Here is a 15,768-nt window from a genome sequence, read left to right as displayed (position 1 = left end):
CATGATACATGTGCTCAGCAAGTGGTGGAACGTGCGGCCAGCCTTGGCATCAAGTTCAACCCAGATAAGCTTCAATATAAGGTTTCCGAAGTGAGGTATGTGGGCCAGATCTTCTCCGCCGCAGGCATGTCACCTGATCCTGAGCGAATCCGAGCTGACTAGTCTACAGGCTCCCAGCAATCGCAAAGAACTTCAACGTACTTGAGGTATGTTCAATTTTGTTCGCTGTTATATTCCAGGTATGTCTAGTGTGTGTTCCCCATAGTATGAACTTCTTAAATCGGATGTAGAATGGTTGTGGCTTCCGTGTCATGAAGAGGCTTTTTGTAAACTCAAGTCTCTCATTACTAGTGCACCTGTCCTGGGAACCGTTTGATCCCAAAACCCAACTTGTTATAGTGTGATGCTTCACAGAATGGGCTAGGTGCTACTTTGTTTCAGGAGGGCCTAAAAGGTCTCCACCTCATGCACATTGCCTCCAGGTTCCTTACAGTGGCAGAAAAGAGCTACTCCCAGATTGAGAAGAAGCTCTTAACAGTTTCTTTTGCCTCAGCTAAATTTCACTACTACCTTTATGGTAAGCAAATCCTAGTGCAATCTGATCATAAGCCACTTGTGAATGTTATGGTCAAACCGGTTCATCATATAGGTTCAGCACGCCTTCAAAGGTTACGTCTCAAACTGTTGAAGTATGAACTAAACGTTACTTACCTACCTGGTAAACTCAGTTATTTCGCAGACCACCTGTCTCGTTCATAATGTTACGATCGCGCTTGGCTGCAGTGCTTGGCGTCGCCGCGCTCGTTCGGCCTGTCTGCGCCCCCTTCCACCCGCATCCTCTCCCTGGTATCTCGTGCCATACTATCTCGCGACATCCTGACCGTCGCTGCGCGCACCTGCCTCAGATCGAGTTACTTAAGGGAGGCCGCACTGCGGAATAAAAGGACTCAGGCCTGTTTATCGGCGCGTTTTGTGGGAACCCGATGCTTGTTGCGTTTATCGGCGTTCTTTGTGCAGCCGCCGCGTCCTTCGAGGACTCACGACGCGTTTCTGGACATTTCGACGGCGAAGGTCGCGCGATATCTCGGAGACATGCCCGATTGTTCTGGACGGGAACCCAAGGGCTATAAAAGAAGGTTGGGCCAACCTTCGAGTGAGTCTGAGTCAGAGTCGGAGTGGGGAGTTCTCCCGCGGCGGAGATCCGGGCGATAGTGCCGCGGGTGCGGCAGAGTGGCGAAGTCCTTGGACGAAGGTTCCAGGGCAGGGAGTGAGCGAGATCAGTGGAGTCGGGAGTTTCCGGGCGAAGTCCTTGGACGAAGGTTCCAGGGCAGGGAGTGAGTGAGATCAGTGGAGTCGGGAGTTTCCGGGCGATAGAGTCGCGGGCGCGGCGGAGTCCCGAGTGAAGTTGCGAGCGAGTCGTCGAGTGGGATCTCGGCGAAGGGTGTGACGGCGGCGTCGGAGTGTGGTGACGGAGTCCCGCGGCGGAGACCCACGAGGGGTGCTGCGGCGTGAGTTTCGCCAGAGGTGCGGCCCAGCGAGGTGTGCGGAACGAGTGACCAGGGAATTGACATTTATTTAAGTGTAATTAATTATTTAGAAGATTATTTGTAAGTGACAAGTAGTGATAATAAATAAAACTGTGTGTGTGAAATAAAATCTATTAATTGGGCTATCCTTTACGAACCCGCAGGGAAATCGTAACATATTGGTGTCAGAAGTGGGATAGCCCTAATTAATAGATTTAGGATTCAGTTACATTATTAGAATAAAATTTGAGGATAGAATTTAGTTTTTGAGAATATAGTTAGTGTTTGAACTTTTGTGAATTTGAAATTTTCTAGAGTTAGTATGAGTATACTGTAGTCAGTGTTAGTTTTGAATGTAATAGTTATTGTTAGTTTAATTAGAAGGTTCGGCTAGACCATTTAAAATTAAGAACAGTATTAGAAAAAAATATTTAGGTTGTTTGATTAGTAAATGCTTTAGAGAGAGATGGCTACTGAAGGGTTTACTGTAGAGCAATACAAAGAGATAAGGGTTGCCTTGGAAGAAATAAAAGCAATTTGGAAGAACTATAACAAAGAAATGTTAGCCAGTATAAAGAACTATACAGAAGGAATGGTAACCAAAATCGAGAACTTTACGGAAGAAATGAAGAGTGGAAGTAAGGAGAGTAAGAACCACCGTGAAGAAAAGAAGAGTGAGTCCAATAATAATAACCCGGAGGAAATGAAGAAGGGACAGGAAGAAGTAAAGGGTCAGAATGAAATGAAGAATGGCCAAGAAGAAGTAAATAATGAATTGAAGACCGAAGTGAAGATAAGCCTAGAAGAGAAGAACAGAGAAGAGAAGAACAGTGAAGAGAAGACCAGCGAAGAGAAGACCAGCCAAGATGAGACCAGCCAATATGAGACCAGCCAAGAGGAGACTAGCCAAGAGGAGACTAGCCAAGAGGAGACTAGCCAAGAGGAGACTAGCCAAGAGGAGACTAGCCAAGAGGAGACCGGCCAAGAGGAGACCAGCGAAGAGGAGATCAGCGATGAGACCAGCCAAGAAGAGACTAGCCAAGAGGAGACCAGCCAAGAGGAGACCAGCCAAGAGGAGACCAGCGAAGAGGAGATCAGCGAAGAGAAGACCAGCAAAGATGAGACCAGCCAAGAAGAGAACAGTGAAGAGAACAGCGAGGAAAACAACCAGGACATGAATATGAAAGAAGAGCTGAAGAAAAGCACAGAAGTAGTGAAGATGGGTTACAAAGTGTGGAATATTGAACAAGAAGAAATGAAGATAAACCAAAGAGAGAGGGTAAAATGCCAAGAAGAACTGAAGAGCCGAGGAGAGATGAACATGAGTCAAGAAGAGATAGAGAAGCGCAAAGAAACGAAGAAATACCAAGAAGAGATGCAGGAAGACCAAGAACAGGGGAAGGAAGACCGAGAAGATAAAATGAGAACACAAGGAGTCATGAAGAGGGTACAAGGAGAAACTAAGTGCAGTCCAGGTGAGACACAGAAGAACCAAGAGGGCACGAGTAACCAAGAAGAGACGAAGAAGATCTGGGAAGAAATGCTTTGTGAACAAGTAGCTACGAGAGAACAAACAGAGAGAAAAAGGGAAGAAACAAGCGAACCATTGGGAGGCAACGAGCAATGCTCTCAAGAGAATCGGGTCCGTCCAAGGCAACGGTCGGCCCGTCTCGGGCAGCTGACTGAACGACATTGGGCATCAGCAACGCAGAAGTGTCACTGGGTGACGAGAGAAGCAACATCTACTGCGAGAGAGGGTTACCTGGTGAGACTGTACAGCCCGCGATGGAGAAAAGGCAGGAGGCCTAAACTTCGAGTAGCATGGGGACCTCCAGGAGGAGATGCATTACCTGTTCGGGACGAACAGGTTTAAGGAAAGGGCAATGTTACGATCGCGCTTGGCTGCAGTGCTTGGCGTCGCCGCGCTCGTTCGGCCTGTCTGCGCCCCCTTCCACCCGCATCCTCTCCCTGGTATCTCGTGCCATACTATTTCGCGACATCCTGACCGTCGCTGCGCGCACCTGCCTCAGATCGAGTTACTTAAGGGAGGCCGCACTGCGGAATAAAAGGACTCAGGCCTGTTTATCGGCGCGTTTTGTGGGAACCCGATGCTTGTTGCGTTTATCGGCGTTCTTTGTGCAGCCGCCGCGTCCTTCGAGGACTCACAACGCGTTTCTGGACATTTCGACGGCGAAGGTCGCGCGATATCTCGGAGACATGCCCGATTGTTCTGGACGGGAACCCAAGGGCTATAAAAGAAGGTTGGGCCAACCTTCGAGTGAGTCTGAGTCAGAGTCGGAGTGGGGAGTTCTCCCGCGGCGGAGATCCGGGCGATAGTGCCGCGGGTGCGGCAGAGTGGCGAAGTCCTTGGACGAAGGTTCCAGGGCAGGGAGTGAGCGAGATCAGTGGAGTCGGGAGTTTCCGGGCGAAGTCCTTGGACGAAGGTTCCAGGGCAGGGAGTGAGTGAGATCAGTGGAGTCGGGAGTTTCCGGGCGATAGTCGCGGGCGCGGCGGAGTCCCGAGTGAAGTTGCGAGCGAGTCGTCGAGTGGGATCTCGGCGAAGGGTGTGACGGCGGCGTCGGAGTGTGGTGACGGAGTCCCGCGGCGGAGACCCACGAGGGGTGCTGCGGCGTGAGTTTCGCCAGAGGTGCGGCCCAGCGAGGTGTGCGGAACGAGTGACCAGGAAATTGACATTTATTTAAGTGTAATTAATTATTTAGAAGATTATTTGTAAGTGACAAGTAGTGATAATAAATAAAACTGTGTGTGTGAAATAAAATCTATTAATTGGGCTATCCTTTACGAACCCGCAGGGAAATCGTAACAATATCTTACAGATAAGGTAAGCGACGATCCTGCAATGGTTGAGGTAGTACATTCCGTCAGTAAGCACTGTCCTATGTCAAACAAACGCTTGCTTCAGTTCCAGTTGGAAACAACTAAGGATGCGGCTCTTTGTCAAGTGTCCCAATTTTGTCAGTCAGATTGGCCCTCGTACAGTAGAGTTCCTCAAGTATGCAAACCGTATTACAAAATGGGAGATGACTTGTATGCTGAAAGTGGCTTAGTCTTCCTCGGCAATAAGGTTGTTTTTCCTGAGGCTCTAAGACCATATGTTCTTCAGCTGCTTCATAAAGGCCACTGCGGGAAATCTAAGACTGAGTCCAAGGGTCGTCAGTTGTTTTATTGGCCATCTATGTAATTTGATATTGTGCAGTTCATTCAATTATTCTCTGTGTGTGAGAAGTTTCACCCAGCCAACTACAGACAGCCCCTTTGCCCACATCCCATTCCAAAGCTGCCATATGACACAATAGGAGCAGACATTTTTCACTTCTCTGGGAAAGGTTTTTTGGTTCTTGTGGACAAATATTCCAAATGGATACATGTGTGTGAACTTTCCAAAAAGACTTCCTCTGCCGTCATCAGTGCCATGCAACAAGTCTTCAGCACTCATGGTTTCCCACGAGTGCTGATGGCTGATAACATGCCATTCAATTCTCATGAATGTCGTCAGTATTGCGCTCTGAGCGAAAATGAGCTACGAACCAGTAGTCCTCATTATCCTTACAGTAACGGGTTGGCAGAAATTGCAGTAAAGATTAGCAAAATGCTGCTATGCAAAAGTCAGGGCGCTGATTTCAGGAACCTATTTCGTGAATATAGAAACACCCCTCTTCCTGGCTTAGTCTGGTCCCATTCTCAGTTACTATTTAATAGGAGACTTCGGGGTAAATTGCCTGTCTCATATAAAACCCTCAAACCTAGGGTAATCTCCCCAAAACACATAGTTAGAGCATTAATGTCAAAGGAGCGACGATGAAAGACATGTAAAACAAAACTGCCAGGCAACAGGAGATAACAATCATTAAAGGGGAAATGTGGTCGTCAAAACCCACAAAACTGACAAGTAGGAGCCAGGAGTCATTGTGGACAAACACCCATCACCTCGCTCTTATTGGGTGCGAGGATCGGGTGATGCGATAGTGCGTCGCAATGTGATTCATCTGAAGAAGTCCACGACCTCGCAGAAGCCCCACCAGTCAGCTCCAATCCTGCTCGAGGCTCCCAACACTGAGACTGGTGACGAGGAGAGTAACCCCCTGAAGCAGACTCTACGCACCTCATCATCGGAGCCTGACTTCCGGGGGTTTGAGCCCAAATTTTGACAAATGCAGTGACTGATGTGTCTGTTGTGCAGAGTGCTGACCCTCAGGAAGCAACAGACAGCAGTGGCCATACCCCGGCTACCAGAAATGGAAGGGAGGTGAAGCCTGTGAAGTGCTTAAATTTGTAATGTTGTATGTCATTTATGTCACTGCATAGAAAACTACATATAAAGGAGGAAAGGTAAAGGCATGGTCTGCTTGTGAATTATTGTCTGCTTGTCAATTAGTATGTTGTGATCTGCACTTGTATTTCACGCAGTATACTTGTTTTCTGAGTCATAGTGTGTACTGTTAAAAGCAACTGCAAAACTCAGTATGTAAGGTTGGTCTCAACAAGTAAATCCTAGAACCCTAGCAAGTGGTCACATGTCTTCATATAAAGGGGAAGGTGTTGTACATCTGCCTTGCTGGTGATGGTTGGCACGACTGATGACAGCAGGTGAACGTCAGTTCCGGTTATGGTTACTGGTGTAGCATGATGTATGGAAAATAAATGTTATTAAGTGCTTTCAACATGTACTTGTGTTCTGCAACATCGTACCTTAGAACTCAAGTAAAACCCCTACCTCAAACAATAATGATTTCTCTTTGGCCATTTGGGTCACAAAAAAGTGTATGTGTGGAGTCCACATGAGACAGAAGAGAAACTTGTTTCTTATTAGGCATAGATAGAGATTACTTATTTGTACTGAACAAAAGATAATAATTGAGAATAGTAAGGATGCAGGTATGATCTAAAATTTAAAAAATATATATATATATATGGTAGCATCTATTGGTAGCCGTTACGAAAACAGGAGTATACGTAAACACAAGTAGCGTTACGACAACTCCGTAGTATTACTGCAGCCTCTCTTCTACCTCTTCCTTACCATCTCCCCTTTCAGCCGTTACAATGAGCATACAACATGCTAGGCTACGTACCTATCCCCCCCTCCTTGCCGTCTTTCCACATGACCGCTATTGCACGCGTTGAAGGTGTCGCCACTGACACACTTTTCTCCTCTACCAGTTCCCCCACCACGTACCTAACTATTCTCCTCGTGCGATCGGAATTTTCGTAACGCTCAAAAATTGTAGCCCCCTCAGCAAAGAAGTTTTAATTCAAATCAACAATGAAAGCCGAATCAGTACCAACCATTTGCAAAGTCTATGTGATCAACGTGATCCAAAATGTCATCCAGTGCTGCTTCACATTCACTGGGGTCATCGTCCAGACTCAGAGTGCTTGCCTTGTGCAGCACCTTCACTGCTCTCACCAGCATGTCGACCACATAAACTGCCAGCGACTTCAGTGCTTGCTCCAGGAACAATCGTCTCTGCAACAGGTGCACCAGGCACAGTTACCGACCCAGTAACTACACATTACAAACACAATACTGATCCAGTACCAGCTGCATCATGATCCATGCTTTGGTATTTTACATCATTATTCTAGACTACAGAGTTTTACATTAATAACTTCTTTGACTTTTCACTTGAGATGGAGTAATTAGTCCTATATATTTTTCACTGGAATTTTGGAATAAATAATAAATTTTGTGATGCCTAAAATAACTGTTCTGGTTTTGGCAGTGTGAAATAAAATTAAATAAAATATTAATTTTTTTGCTTAGCTAAAATTTTAAGTTTGGATTTTTGTAAATTACATTTCTTTTTTTTTTAAGTTGATAACTGTTACTAAAAAAGATAAAACAGACAGCTATGGTAGGTGCTTTTTTCTCAGCTGTGGTGGTTCCACTTCAAACTACGAGCTGCTACGCTATGCCTGCAGGCAACACATATGCCATTCAGTTGCAACAGCAATGCCATGAGCTCTGACTTACTAGTATGCAATTGTCAGCCAAATTCAATAAGGTTCAATATTCGCTTGAAATTGAAAACCAATCAAGATAGAATACAGTCTTGGCCCTGGATGTAACGTAATAATATAAATCCTTGTCTTTTTGACAGCAGCCTTGGCTATGCTATGTTCCTATGAAACACTGGAGAACCACATGATCAAGTTGCAACTAGTGTCAAGTAAACATTAGAGCAGCGACAGCAGGATTAGGGCTGGCTCTCATAGAAAACAGTCTTGGCTATGCTACTAAAACAATCACAAATTTGTGTCACTATATTTACATTTTAAAAAGATACAATAGAAAAACAGTCAGACAACTGAAAAATTAAAAATTTAGTCAAAGTATCCCACTCCCATTTACTATAACATGGTAATGTAAAAAAAAAAAACCTTCCTTTAAAGTTTTAAGTTTACATAATGAGGTTATCACTGCTTATCAGATACCTTATATTATTCAGTAGCACAAATACTCCTACAGTTGGCACAATTGCTTCCAACTAATAAACATCACTGGTACAATTAGTTTATAGAACATATTTAGCCATCTGATAAAACTAAAAACTACTGGTAAACTACATGCAGTATCACAATTACTTTTCATAGAATGATTAGAAAAACATTAGGAACAAAAAAAATTAAATGCATTTCTGAATTCCCTACGACATGCAAACGTCTTGTTCCAAGAATTCAACATTCTTGTATGTTCACGCTACTGTAAAATAATTCTGCAGTAGCTAATGAAATAACAGAAATATCGCAAGGCTGTTTTACACAGTAATTAGGAAAAAGGTGAGAATATAAAAAATTCCTTTTCCAATTTTGTTTGCCTTTATTTATATGCGCCATTGACCTTAATATATACCAGAAACAAAAAGTGAAAGTTCCTAACCAAAGCCACATATTTCCGCGCTTTTCCCGTGACATTCTTTCTGATAGAAGATGACTTCCAGGTATTCACATAAACACAATGCACACAATCGGAAACGGCACAACGCCACAAAACTGTCGCGATCAGACACGAGGTGACAACAACAAACGACAGCTCCAACTTTGTTGCAAGCAGAATGTCTGATGGCTGCAATGTTCTTCTCAAGCGCAAATGTACAAATATTATAAACAAAGTATGCTGCAGTGTATTTATAGCTGATTAGTTAAAGACTGTTTTTCATAGTTACTTAAATTTGACTATATATTCTCTTATAAAAGAATTGAATTAATTTTTTTTCTCAGAATAAAACTGAATACAGATATTTATTTATCACTTCATTTTCAAAAATAAACAAAATGCTCCACAGAAACAGGGCACTATAAAGACAGGTATTAAAGGCCACCATTTTTGGTAGCAGGCGAGAAGGTACGCACGCAGACAGCCAATACACTCACTCTCTCTCTCTCTCTCTCACACACACACACACACACACACACACACACACACACATAGAGAGATAGAGACATTTCATCACGGTCTTCTTGAATGTTGTAATGTTTTCAGGTTCCTGCCTGCTCTCGCTCAAGGAGTACGGAAAGCCGCTCCCAGCCAGCAAGGGCAAACGCAGCTGTAAAATAAACTTGTCATTGTGCAAAAACCAACGAAACCGTATAGTACATAGCTTTATGACTTTTTTCATAAGGTATGTTATCTTAAATGTTCAAACTATTAACATTTCAACCATTACACCTAGGAAAATAATAAAAGAATAAGAAATATACATAAAGGGATTAATCTTAAATAGTGTTTCAGTAAATGTAATCAGCAATAACACATATAATAGGCACTTAAACATCAAAATTACATAGAATATATATAAATTTGACTTATTAAAAATGTATATGAATAATTTTATACAAAGGTGACTAATTTAATAATGATAATCAGAAATTTAAAAAGTTTAAAAACATTTCCAATTTAAATTATTTGCTTTTCCAAACCATTCCCACTCAAACTTTATATGGATCTACATATATCCATTAATTATTCTAAATTATTAGTAATACATTCAATTTTGATTACAATAATGAAATGATACTCCAAAATTGCAGAATTTTAGATCCCATTGAATGATTGTTGTAATTTTTTTACACCTTACTAGTGGACCATTCCACAGTAATGGAATTACAAATTTTGGGGTGTTTTTCATAATTTAACTTAAACACTACATTTATTTTTAATCTAATGAAACTTATAACAAGTTCTTTACTACAGGCAGTACCTCCTCTTTAGAGTGAAGTTATGCATACATAATTTAACCTTTTTGAAAAAATGTTATGTTAACTATTTATGTATGTAACAGAAACACAAAAAATTACAAAAAATTAAAATTAAAAAAGGTGTCCCTTTTGTTGAGGAGCAGGGTCTTATTTATTTCACAGGCAGTACGGGGAGAGCCCGAAAGGTTGTGATAGGTACCCTTAATTTTAAGGCCGATGGTACTGAGATACTACCACGCTTCCCTGATCGGAGGCCATCTTGGAATGGATAAAACGTTCCGCCGTATTTCTGCGCATTTGTATTGGCCTGATCTTCGTAATGACGTCCGTACTTTCGTCAGGTCCTGTCTCAATTGTCAAATTTCTAAGCCGCCCCAGAACACCAAGGTGGGCTTGTATTGTGCGGATCTGCCAGTGGCGCCCTGGCACGTTGTCCATTTGGACATTTTTGGTCCTTTGACACACTCTCGTAAGGGCAATATTTGTTTACTTGTCTTGGTCGATATATGTACTAAATTTGTAATACTTCTGCCACTTAAGAATATGAAGGCTTGTTCGATCGTTAAGGCCCTTAGGGAGCAGGTATGGATGCTCTTTGGGCTCCGGCCATGCTGGTCTCTGACAATGCACGGTATTTCCAGTCAAATATTTACAGTAATATGTGTTTTGAGTAGGCTATTAAACATATTTATAGCTCAGCATATTTCCGCAGGGCATGCTCAAGGGTATCCTTACTGCCTTATACCGCTCAGATCAGACCCTCTGGGATACAGATCTGGACTTTATTAGTATGGGCCTAAATTCTGCCGTTCATTCCGCCACAGGGTTTCCGCCTTCCATTCCCTTCTTGGGCCGAGAGCTCTCGCACCCTCTTCTCAATTTGCGGGGACTGCAGTCTCTAGGTACCATCCTATCGGAGGCTGACCTGGAGAAAATTCTTGCCTATGTGTCTTGTAACCTTCAAAAGGCCCGCGACATTGTCGAGACGCAATATAATAAGACCAGGCAGCCCCATGGTTATCATATCATTTAGTCCTATCGCTGTCATATGTCCTTCCTTCTCTGGCCGCACAGATTAACATTAAATTAATTCCCCCTTATTCAGGCCCATTCAAAATTACGAGATTTTTGGGCAAGAATACAGTGCTTCTGCAAGATTGTAATAAAAGGTTTAGATACAAGAAATGCCATGTGTCACAATTGAAGGCGTATGTGCCATAATTGTTCTCCCTTTTTCCCTTTTTTATGAGCAGCATAAGTAGTAGCTTTTGTATATATGTTTACATATTTTTTTTTTGATTTGTTAATTTGAGCATTTGGCATATTTGTTAAGCTAGCTATTCAGAAGGGCATTATGCCTCCGACGTCCGCTTGTGTGCTTGTACTCCGTCGCACCGTTACGCCGTACTTCTTGCGCCGCCGATGCTGGTTGTCGCCTACGAGTGCGCCCGCCTGGATACACTTCTACCGTGAGTTAGTGATGTGGCTTCTGGATGGCACCCCTCTCCGAGCACCCCTGGGCGCTGCCGCTTCCTTCATGGATTGTCGCGCCCGGCCACCGTGCGCTGAAAGACTCGCAGTTTCGAGGTGCTGGAGCTGTGCCGCTGCCACTGCCATCGCTACCGCCTCTGCCTCCGCCACCCCTCTCTGCACCTTGCGCTGAGACGCTCCTAGTGTTTTTTGGGGACGGGCACCTGAGATGCGTGTTTGTTGTGGCATATTCATCATGGGTTTTGATTTAGATACCTTCATACTCCTGGTCACGGATATTCTGCGCTGCAAACTGCTGTGGACGTTGCGGGCCCATTAGGAGCTTTTCCTGATTGGGCCCCACCTGCAGTACCGTCTACTGTCGTCATGATGCTTATCGTCTTACTTCAAACTCTCCTCCAGAATCATCCGCCACACATCGTCTTCTGCAGCTCTTCCTCACCGTTCGTCATGGAAGGCTTCACCAGGGGACGGGAATTTGAAGCGTGCGCCTTACCTCGTCGGCGCCCGCCGGCTCCTCCCTTCCCCTCCCCACAACCTTCAGTTCCCCTCCCGTAGGCTCTTCCCCTCTCCAGGCCTACTGATTGCTACTCTAGTGCCCTTTAGCTTGGGTACATAGCTATGGTGTTAGCATAAGCTCGGGCGGTTCTGTTCGGGTTCGCGGTTTCGTCGGTGGTGCTGCGACGTCGGCCATCCTGATGATGGCAAGCTTCATTTCTTGGTCGTAGCTTACTTTTTGACGTTTGGTAACTTGTGGCCATGCGTACTAAAGTTGCGTTAGTTTTGACACTGAGTTTCTGATTGCCCTTTGAAGGCGGGCATAGCCGTTGTACTACTTTATAGCTGCATTAGTGGTGACTTGCAGGTCCCATTGTATAGCTTGCTTACGTTTTTCGTGTATGCTAATTAGACCCCCTTTTTTTTTAACTTGTCTCGCATTTCTCATCCTTAAGGTTGTGTGCTCAGTGATCCTTGTTACGCAGCTCCACGCCCGGACAGACAGCACGTTTCTTTTGTAATTTTTGAATTTTTTATATATATATATATATATACATACATACATACATACATACATACATACATACATACATAATAGCTAATAACCCGCGGCTTCGCTCGCGCAATTTCTGAGTATTGCAGAAATCTTACCATGATAAAAAGTTCCAAATATTTTTACTAAATAAATAGGCACAATACATTTTTAGGTACAGAAATTATTTTTACAATCCTTAAATATTTAAGAAAGAAATTTTTTCAAGAAGTTAGGTGAAAAGTTTTTTAATGTTTAGTATAGATTATTTATATGATGTTAAAAATTTATTGTTAGTGTGTTCGAAGATATTTTACCTTGACTAAATCACACTTCTCTTCTTTAATTTAATGATGTAGACAATTAAATATATATATTAATCCTCACAAGTTTATGCCATTGTTTACACTGACACTATTTATTTATTTATTAAGGTTAGAGCTATTCTTATAATAATTTAACAATTTCACTTTATTACAAATACCTTCCAATATTTAAGGAAATTTGATACAATCACATCTTCATTTGAATGTAAAGTACAGATCTCAAATTTCTTATCAAACATATTAGTATCTTAGTTTGCTTATTATTACTATAACAAAATCCCCTAATTTCTTACTAGAGCTGTAGCAAACCGTATGGATTCGGTACTGAGTAACGGATGCGCCATTTAGTAACGAGTAACGAAACGTTACACACGACTGTATTTCGTTACTCGCATTTTTCGTATGTTTTACGCATGCGCATGCATATTCGATGAATTTAAGTTACAAAGAACGGTTTGTTTATTAAGTAAAGTATAATTTGGAAATTTGTCGTCCAAGTCTTTTTACTGTTAATAAGAAAGTATTTTTTACAAATTAGAAATATGTATGTTTTTGTTTTTTATTATCGCGTATTTTCACGTGTTTTTTTTTGTTTTTATCATATAAGAGATACTAATATAATAAAACCGCTCTAATGAGATTAAATTGTTTCTTGGTTAGCAAAAACTGTTAATTATCAAATATTGTTAATTGTTTATATTCTATTTATTATTATTTACGCGACGTCATACTGTACGCATACGCAATACGACTCAATTTGTTGCTGCAACATAACATAGCATGTTATGCTGTATCAGAAGTAACGAGTAACATAACGATACGATAGTAACGAGTACTAATTGTTATAGTAACGAATACATACGGGTATGCTTTTTTTCGTTACTTTTACACCTCTATTTCTTACCCCTCGGCTATTTTCCAATAGGGACGACAATGTTAAAATTGAGACTTAAGTAAATACGACAATTTTGGCTTCTCAGACAGAAACCAAACTAATCTTTTTTTTCTTTAAACCGCAGATATGAATTCCAAAATAAATATAATAAACTGATATTTATTTTGAGTTAGAATTATTCTTACCAACACCATAACCTTTATTTCAATATTTTTAGAATAATAATAACCCTGTTACAAATAAAAATATGGTATTTCTGAGAATATTGAATAAGAGAAGGTAGGTAGCTTAATGTACATTTATTTATCATTTCCTACATCATAAATTATGTATTACATAAGATAATATTTTTAATGTTAATGAAATATTTAACAATATTTCACATTTTAGTACAACAATTAAAGCGTAGTTTTAGTTTTTCAAAATATAATTTTAATTTTTACATTTTAATTAATATTGACATAAAATTTTTTTATTATTTCCTCCTAATTTTTGCATTTTTGGGGCTTTCACTTTTGAGCCGGGGGGGGGGGGGGGGGGGAGGGTGTGTGTGGAGTTTCAGCACCTCGAATGGTTCGGAACACTCCATCTCGAAAGAATAGATATTTGAAATTCCTGAAATTTCCAAATTTTGGGGCTTTGTCCCCAGAGGGGGGCGGGGGGTTCGAGGACCCTGAATGGCTCGAAAACACTTAAAATAGAAATAGAAAGTCTTTTTTTAATTTTTAAACTTGATATTTTGGGGCTTTGACCTCTGAGGAGGGGAGGGGGGTGATGTTGAGGACCCCGAATGGCTCGGAAACACTCCAAATCGAAAGAGATATAAAGGAATATAAGAATGTAGGCATTTACTGTACTCCTATCTACCATAATTACAATATTGACGAATAGAAAAAATTAGTAGGCCCTACCAACCTTTGAATAAATTTCGAAGGAATTTAAAAGTTTAAGAATTTATGTACCTACATAATATTAAACTTGAAACTATACACACAATAAAAACCTAAGAATGTTAGGGAAACTAATTTTTTTTATTTGTCATTATACCTAAAAAAAAAATGTATGTTTCCAAAATGAAACAGAAAGTATAAATAACTAATTTGACAAAAAAAATTGTACTACTCTAATGACATTGAAAACATACACGTGAAATTTAAAAGAATTATGGGTATCCTAGGTAGGGAGAAAATATATATAGAAGAAATTAAATTTAAAAAAACATATATAAATAAATTTAATTGCGATGAACCAAACAAAATGTAACAATAGAAAAATATGTAATTTTTTTAAGTATTTACAAAATTCCACTGGAACCGTACATAAAAATGAGTGTATGTCACTCTCCAGCCCACAAATTATCTCTATGCAAAATTTCATGGCGTAGCAAACAAACACTCACTTTTATAATATTAGTTAGGATGTGCAAACTATAAAACGATTAATAAAAAAAATCTAACAGTGACATCTACTGGCGTATTGAGGTACTAGAATGCAGAGCTTTAATTTTTCTTACTCTCTACTCAATTCCTTACAATAGCAAAACGTAATGTAATGGCTTGAAAGCTATTGCTCGACAAACATAGAGGAATGACACTAACAGTTTGTATATCTATGACACACATTACATAAAATTAAGATATATTTTTTTAACCCGTTTAAAGATTATTTTCTTAGACAAAAGTAGCCTATATCCATCCCCAGGATATAATCTATCTCCTTGCCAAATTTCATTATGATCCGTTCAGCCGGGAAAAGGTAACAAATAGACAGACAGACAGAGTTACTTTCACATTTATAATATTAGTATTGATAGTATTGATTGATGTGGTCAAGCACTGTTACTTACGCCCTATTAGAATCAACGGTTTTACGTATTTGTTTGAGGGCTCATGTACTCACCCACGTGGGTATTGTAAACTGCTATTGAATGGGCATGCAAGTGTAGGTATTCCCATATCTGAGAATAGTATGTACTGGATCATGTATGCGTCGTCTTTTTCTTATGTGCTATAAAGGTTCTTATTATAGTGTCCTTTTGTCAGAATATTAATGGAATGTATGACAGAGAGAGAGAGACACACACACACACACACACACATATATTGTTACAAACGTTAGCAAGGACACGTCACGTGCAGGTGCAGAGCTAGCTTGGCTGCATCACATGCCGCCGTAACATGAGATGTGCCGTGCGCACCTGGGTCGCTGCTTTATCTCCCTCCAGCCTTCCGCTTCCCCCACGCGAAACTGTTAGTTTAACATCCGAAACCTGCCAGCTGC

The 15,768-nt window shown here is 41.2% G+C and overlaps 1 protein-coding gene across 1 annotated transcript in view; it reads right to left on the bottom strand.

Annotated features, from left to right (window-relative positions):
• LOC134527474 (hsp70-binding protein 1-like) overlaps positions 1 to 15,768 on the bottom strand; it is a 65,589-nt gene that overhangs the window by 36,000 nt on the left and 13,821 nt on the right. Inside the window, exon 2 of the mRNA XM_063360173.1 lies at positions 6,834 to 7,014. Coding sequence (XP_063216243.1) covers positions 6,834 to 7,014 — 181 coding nt within the window. The remainder of the gene's footprint in view (positions 1 to 6,833; positions 7,015 to 15,768) is intronic.

This window comes from Bacillus rossius, chromosome 1, assembly GCF_032445375.1.
Source record: "Bacillus rossius redtenbacheri isolate Brsri chromosome 1, Brsri_v3, whole genome shotgun sequence".
NCBI lineage: Eukaryota > Metazoa > Arthropoda > Insecta > Phasmatodea > Bacillidae > Bacillus > Bacillus rossius.
The sequence above is the reverse complement of the archived record's forward strand: the minus strand, read 5'-3'. Positions and strand labels throughout refer to the sequence as shown.